An 8326-nucleotide genomic window follows, 5' to 3' on the forward strand; every position below is an offset into this window, starting at 1 on the left:
GTTATGTTATACGCACAAATATAACAAATTTTCATATATTTCCTTTTTTTTTTAGAGAATATATTTCCAATATTTAAAATTTATATTTATGTATATATTATTTTAAATGTTTAAATCATATTTTCAGCTAATTATAATTATATTCATATGAATCAATGCAAATTTTAAATTAACTCAAAAAATAATATTAAAATTAGAGTGGATAATGATAATGATCCTCGCGAGTAATTACTAGGAATATTATAGAGTTATTTAGCTCTCTCTACTCTTAAAATTCTTTTATATAGAAAATGAATTATTATTTATAGTTTTTTGTGATTTGTATTTTGGTAAATTTCATCATAAATCAAAACACTCAATCAAATGATCTATGTTGATCTCATTGATCATAAATTTGTTCATTCAATATTTGAAGTGTCTTAATAATGTTAAAATCAAATGATTTTTTTTGTCCACTGTTACCTTTTTCCTCTTTTTTCCCCAGTAGTTATCCTAAAAGGTTGATTGATATTGTTACATATGCATATCAGTTTTTCAGTCATTCTTGCCTACTTCATCCATTTATGCATCAAGAGGATAGAAACTTCATTGCTAAGTCAAGCAGCTAGAATGAATATGTAACGATTAAGAAGGAAATGGATAGCCTGATTAGAAAGTTAGTTAGTGAGAGTTAGAACCCGGTCAAGATAATTTTTTTGATGACGTATCAAGATTAATCTCTAATTTTACTAAAATATCTAATATACAAATGCATGCCATATAAATCTATACTATCTATACTACTATTATAAAAGGGGCTTGAGTTTCCTTCCTCCCGCAAATCTCGTTCATCCATTCTACTTATTTTTTAATTATCTTGGTCGTCCATTCTATTAAAAATATTTAATAAATAAAAAAATTCATATATAACTCTTCAAATTCTATCATTTATTATTTTTTATAAAACATTTATTTATTCATTTATTTACTACTATTATTATTCATTTATTTATGATTCCTTTGATTGTTTTTCTTAGCTTAGAGCTCTTCATATTGTTAGTTTATTTCATTTTCGTGCTTTTGATTTAACATCCAAACATTTATACAACTATAAAAAAGTGGTTTGAGATTCCACCAAAATGCAGTCCTAACCTTTTATTTTATTCATTAAAAAATTATCCTAACCCTTCATTTTATTTTATAATTTTAAAAATTTCATAAAAATCATTAATTTTAATATTTATTCTATTTAGTAAATTCTTAACCGTTATCTTAACACCTAAAAACATATAATATTTATGCAAATTAATGTTTATTATCATAAATTGATGCCTCTTAAATTTTATATATAAATGTGATTTGAGATTCCTACTATAAATAATCCTAATCTTATATTTACAAATCTATACTACTACTACAAAATACTGTTGAATTTCCTTTCATAGCAAATCCTGACATTCCATTTTAATTATTCAAATTAAATTCCAATCTTTCATTTCAATTATCTTAATTATAATTGATTAATAATTATATTTTTATTCATATCAAATATAGTGTATTAATTATTATAATGATATATTAATATATTTATAAATCTAAATAAATCTCCAACATTCATTTTAAACTCTTGATATTCTCTTATATTTTCGTTCCAATAGCTGAAAGATTTGACTCGGTTAAATCTATATCTATACTACTATTATAAAAGGGGCTTGAGTTTCCTTCCCCAAACAAATCTTGTTCATCAATTCTACTTATTTTTAAATTATCTTGACCATCTATTCTATTATAAATAATTAAAAAAATAAAAAAATTCACATTATATAAAACTCATTTAATTTTACCGTTCCTCTACCGTTCCTCAAGATTCCCTAAGTTCCGTTTCGTTTAATTAATTAATTTATTAATCTTAATTTGGTGGTTTTCAAATTACTCCGAAACTATTCTTATCTGCACCTTTAAATAAAACTCTTTTAATTTTACCGTCCCTCGATATTCCCTAAGCTCCATTTTGTTTAATTAATTAATTTATTAACCTTAATTTGGTGGTTTCAAATTGCTCCGAAACTATTCTTATTCTGCACCTTTTGCCATTTAATTACCGAAACTATTCTAATTCTGAACGTTTTATGCCATTTAATTACTTTTGCCATTTTATTCAAAGCTATTCTTGCAAGTCTAAACCTATACTAATATCGCGACGCTCCTTCTTCAACCAGTCCTCCATAGTCTTCGGCTTGCCCTAGCTGACTCAATTCGCCGTCAGGTAGGTTTCTCTCCAATTAATTAGGTCTTCTGAAATTCTTCAACGTCTTGCTGCCTCAGCTCGCCGTCATCTCCTCCGGTAGGTTTCTTTGCCTAAAATTCTTTAATGTTAGTTTCTCCCGGCATTTAATCACTGCTTTTTCATTTTATGTTTTCAACTTCTTAAACGTTTTAGGATTTCTTCTCCAATTAATTCGGTCTCCTGGAATTCTTCAACGTTTTTTCACTATTTGGATGCATGAAGATGAATTCAACCGTCGAAACGTTTCAACATCTGACCGTTCCGTGGCCGTAAGATGGCTGTGGCATGTTCTCTTTCTCACTTATATATTATTCTCACATGTTTTCCCTTTAACTCTTTCGTTTCTGGATCTCTACTATTTCTGCTTCAGCGAACCTGAGAATCTGGACACTATTTCAGCTTCAAATTTAGGTAATTAATTTTATGATTTAAATTGTTTATTAAGTTCATCTTTAGAAGTGAATATATTTCCCGTCATCTCCTTCCAGCAGATTTTGTTGTTGGCATATAAGATAAATTGGCATTTACCATGGTTGCAACAGCAATTGAGCAAGGTGAAGGGTTTTGGAAGTCTAGAATCACTGGAGAAGAAACTGGCTGGTCGGGATTAAGCATAGATGGAGGACCTTCTATTTGATGCTGATGGATATGATATAGTATTACGTGAAGTAGCTGCGAGCCAGTTTTTACAGTCACAAAGTAGTCATAGTCAAACTTGTCGTCAATAGTTCCAATCCCTGTGAAATTACAAGTACAATGGAAAAAATAAAACTAGATGACTGTCTTTTGTTTTGTTCACATTATTTAGTTTTGAAGTTGAGTCATAAAAAAAACATCCTAACATTCAAACAATGAAAAAATTAAAAAATTCAAAATAGATTAGAGCTTGATGACATGCTATGATGATGCTAACAAAAAAAAAACTTCTTATTCTTAGACTTAATAGGCTTAATTGCTTCTTTGAACTTGGGACATGTTTGGTTAGGGGCTTCAGATGGCAGATTAAGTGTTAAGTAGAATTGAGCAGTTAGGCTTACGAAAAAAATAAATTAATGTAAGTTTACATTAAACTAAAAAAAGTATTTAATTATAGTTTAGCTTAAACTCATTTTTTTAATTAAAGTTATATAACACTAAAGTTATATTTTACCTAACACTAAAGTTATAGTTTGCCTAATGCTTTTTCCATATCATATCACTTATCTCCCCCCATAATTTTTATATATAACTTTTTAGCATTGAATATATTTAGACAAATTCATGTTCTGCTTTATTTCATATATTTTTTTTTCTCATAACAAATATTTCACTTTTTTTTAGGATTATTTCTATAAATTGTCCACATCTAACATATCGAGGCTATGATTGTTCCTGCTTATTTATCATCTACTTCTTGCCTGAGATAAGTAATTTGTACTTTTCATTATTTTATTTTATGAAAATATAGAATTTTTGTGAAATTATACTTTTAATATTCTGTAATATTATTATTTATAATTCAGAGTTTTTTTTTTGTTGTTGTTGTTTTACATTATTTTTATTCCAACATTTATTTTCATGACTTTAAATTTTTCACATAATTTGTGTCTAACTTTATTATTGACATTTTTTGTTGATAATTTTTTATCATTCTCCTTAAAATCTTTTAATAGTTAAGAAGAAATGATAATGATCTGAGACTTCAATATTATTGAGATTGTACTAAAACTATGATTTGACACATCAATATTATTGAAATTGTACTAAAAATATATTTAATTTCTCATGCTATTACATAAATCATTCAATGAAAATCTTGAAATAATTTCCTCACAAACTTCAGCATTTCTTATTAAATTATAATAACATAAAAAATATTGTATATCGATAACATATTTCAAATATTTTTATCTAATCAATCTATTGATCTGGTAAATTTTTAAAGTGTCGATCATAAATGAACGCAACAGCCAATAAATTTTGACTAGGCTAAATTATGCTTTATTTCCTTGATAATTTCCATGTCTGTTTTCTACTTAATTTATTCCGTTTCGAACATTATGAATTCTAAATAATCTTCTAAAGCTAAAAGCTTTAACCCATCGTGTGGACCCTGAAATAAAGAATATAGATGCTATTATCATCATTCATTGACAATTCTTTTCTATGGAGGTTTTTAAATTGATGATATTTTTCATTTATGCAATAGGAATTGTAGTTTATCTTTTCTCTCATAATTTCGTTTATTTGCTTCTTCTTATTTGTACTATCGTTGTCTTGACCCAATGAAACCAAAGTAAATCCCATCTCTTATTTCAGTCACGAAGTATTTTTTTCCCCTCATGTCTGCTAGGGTTTTCGCTTTCGTGAACCCTAGCCGCCGTCTTCTCTCGCGCCGGTGAGATCGCGGCTTCCATGGCTAATAAACGTTTGGATCCTGGGTTTATTGAAGGTAAAGTAAATCCCATCTCTCACATTCAAACTCTTTCTACCTTCAAGATCTAGAACTGTCTTTCATATCTCCGTTTTTTACTTAATGTGTACTATACAAGTAATTTAAGTATCTTAATTTATAGATATTATCTATTTTATATTAAGATATTATCCTAGGTAAATCATAATGTTTCTCAAGATTCTTTTATGGATGATGATGAAGAGACTGTTGAGCAAGATGGAATGAGCCATAGACGGTCTAGCGCTTGCCAAGAAAACAAAAATTTTTATGATCTAAATCTGTAAATTGAAGTTGATTAGAAAAGGACCACTTTGACAATTTACTTAGATATTAAAGATGATGCTATGCTTGGTGCAATCTTGTGTTTATATTGATGATTTTTCTTTTCATTCACAAATTTCATAATTTGTTGGCTTTGTATTATTCGTGATGACAGAAATGCAGCTATCCAATCAATGGCTATCGTTCTTGATCACAAGATAATATGATAAGGTCATTCAGATATCCGATGAGTTTGGAATTTATATCCAAATTATCCTTCTATTGTTTTGAAATTTAATAAAATCATGTGTGGTGTATTGGTTTTATATGATGAGAAAAATTGAGATTTTCTATCTTGCAATAATACTCTTAATAAAATAAAATATAATTAAAATATTTTTACATATTTAATACTTAGGCTTTAATATATACTTTTTAATATTCTAGTGTAATAATTACCTCAAAGCAGTAAGAAAATCGTGCAAATGATGCCTTATTCAGTTATTCTTTATTAGAGGTTTTGTGTACAAAAATTATTAAAAAATAATAAAAAATTTAATTTCACTAATTTTAAAATAAAAAGAAACCATAGTTTTTGAAGAAAATTTGAGGAAAATTATGATATGTAAAATCAAATTTCAATCTTTAACATAAATTTCAATATTGCAACCCCATATTACCAAAATCCACCATATTTTACATTTATTACAAATCAAGCCAAGGCTCTAATAACTATAAAAATTGAACCTTTTTTTTAAATAACAATATAATGAAATAATTTTTCAATATAAATGATATAAGAAAAAAATTGCAGAAATAATCCACTTCAACTGACAACTGCAAAGAGCACAACAATGGCCAGCATTGTTCTTGCCCATCTTCCTTGTATAGCTATACTTCCATTCTGCAATCAAGAAAAACAGCCAAATAAAATAATTTTACTGTCATTTATAAAATATTTATCTCAAATGTGCTTATTAAAAAATTTGGCAATTTTAATTTGTGATTAGTATAGTATAAACTTTAGTTAAGGACTAATAATGATTAGTTAGAGAGAAGGTAATGATATACGTCATCTGGTTGCGGCGCTGGCGCCGTGATATCCTCGTCCGACGAAGAAGATAACGGCGGTGCTGGCGGACTTGGTGCCGCCGGCGCCGGTGCCGGTGCCTTCTTCTTCCTATGCCTTTTCTTCTTATGCTTTTTTCCTCCCTTCGGCGCCGGAGCCGGCGCCAACACCGGCGGAAGCACAGGTGCTGGTGCAGGCGCTTGCTTTGTTGGAGCTGGAGGCAATGCAGGCGGCGGCGTTTCCGGCGCTGGAACTGGTGGAGGAAGTGCTGGCGGCGGAGTTGCTGGTGGTGTGGCGGTTGTCGGTGGCGGGGGCAAGGGTGGTGGAGAGCTTGAAGTTGGAGGTGTTGCCGCGGGAGGTGTGGCTGTTGTTGGTGGCGGCGATGACGAGGGAGGTGGAGAGCTTGTAGCTGGTGGTGTCGCCACCGCAGGTGGGGTGGCCGTTGCCGGCGGAGGTTGAGCCGGTGAAAAGGCGGGGGCTTGAGCTTTGATGATGAGTATGTGATTAATTGAGAGAATGAGAAAGAGGGAAAGGAAGCTCAGTGAATCCATTGATTGAATGAGAAACAGATCGATGGCAACTGTGGTTATTATAGAAGAGTGGAAGAGAAGGGAGAGTAAGATTGAAGAAGAAGAAAGGTGGTTAAGTTTGGTTGGGACAGAGCTGATAAAATTGATTTTGGAACTACCATTTGAATTAAATTCATTCACTGTCATTGTTGCATTGCTTTAATATTATTGATTTGATTGTTAGTTTTAAACCAATTCATAAAGTTTTTGTAATTTTTATTTTGTTGAATACATAAAATAGTTTTGGCTTTCACTTCAAACACTCAATTTGTTTTGAGTTTGGTTACTGCAACAATTCAAGCTCTTAACTATTGAGATATTGTCTGCTTTGATCTAATGACCTTAAGGTTTTGCCCTGTTATTGTAATTCCCCAGGGGGTCAATGTTTAAGAATTTAGATTATTTTTAAATAAAGAGTTTCATAATTAAGCTCGCTCGAATATGATTCAAGTTCAAGTTGAGTCTGACTTGCTCGAGCTTGGCTAAAAATGCAGCGTGACTCTTTTACTTTCGAGCTAGCTTTTAGAGCTCATTTGGACGCAAAATTTCGATCATACATTTTATGAAATCAAGATTTGATGATTTCTACAATAATATTAAAAATTCCCAAATTTAATTTGATTTTTTTTTAAATTGCATGTTGATTCATCCTAAATCAAATTTATTTTGTGAGTCACATAGATTTAAATATTCAAAAATTATGTTCATTCATACCATTCATCTTAATTACTTCATTATTACATTTTAATTATGATCTTATGTTAGATCATTTGTCACATTTCATAGAAAATTATGATCATTAGGATGGAGGATTGGAGCCATTGCAGCTCAGATGTCTCCATTGTGATGAAATTTTGACTATTAATATAATTTGCTACAGCGATGTATGAGCTAAATTAAGATGCTAAATAACTTATAATTTTATTTGGTATCTACTTTGGTTAGATAAATCTTGAACTTGAAGATGCATGGATGTATAAATATTTTATCAAAAATATTTTCAATACACTATATTTATTTTGCTTGGCATTATTTATTATTATTATTTTGCAAAATAATCACTCTTTTAGACTTCATTTAGGACAATTTTCTTACTCCTTAAAGCAATTTTTAAATATAAAAATTATAATTTTTTAATAGAAAGCCACTTTAAGAAGCAATAAGAAAGTCATTCCAAATGAAGCCTTTGGCCTCATTTGGGACAGCTTTCTTACTGTTTCTCAAAACAACTTTTTAGTATAAAAATTAAAATGTTTATATTAAAAAGTTATTTTAAGAGGCAAGAAGAAAGCTGTCCCAAATGAAATCTCAACTCTGTAGATGTGTGATTAAAATTGAACGGTGAGGATTATAAAAATCAGTCAGATCAATCATTTTGTAACTATATTATGGCTATGCCAAATTGAATTGACTATTAATTGAGCAAGATTTTAGAGTAAATTAATCATTAACTAGTAATTTATTAAGTTAATTTAAATAATAGTTTCTATTAAGACAAATTAAAATAAGAATAATATCAATTTTTAAGGCAATGTATTTTTAATTAAATAACATTAATTATTAGCATTGATTTAAAATTCTAATTATTGTAACTAGAACTAATTTTCTTTATTTAATATTAATAGTTTTAAATAATATATTTATTTATAAATTTATGATATAAGTATTTATTTCACAGTTAATATAGTGCTCATAGCTTTAATTTAGAGCATTCAGTTTTAATTTAG

The 8326-nt window shown here is 29.1% G+C and overlaps 1 protein-coding gene across 1 annotated transcript; it reads right to left on the reverse strand.

Moving 5' to 3' along the window:
* Nucleotides 1–5597: 5597 nt before the first annotated feature.
* Nucleotides 5598–6581, reverse strand: LOC110096529 (lysine-rich arabinogalactan protein 19-like). The gene is made up of 2 exons (XM_020822538.2): nucleotides 6033–6581; nucleotides 5598–5865 (listed from the first exon to the last, which is right to left on the reverse strand). Exons 1-2 carry the CDS (start codon nucleotides 6579–6581, stop codon nucleotides 5788–5790), a joined length of 627 nt encoding a protein of 208 aa, XP_020678197.2. The 3' UTR covers nucleotides 5598–5787.
* Nucleotides 6582–8326: the final 1745 nt, after the last annotated feature.

Source organism: Dendrobium catenatum, unplaced genomic scaffold (assembly GCF_001605985.2).
Source record: "Dendrobium catenatum unplaced genomic scaffold, ASM160598v2 fragScaff_scaffold_81, whole genome shotgun sequence".
Lineage (NCBI taxonomy): Eukaryota > Viridiplantae > Streptophyta > Magnoliopsida > Asparagales > Orchidaceae > Dendrobium > Dendrobium catenatum.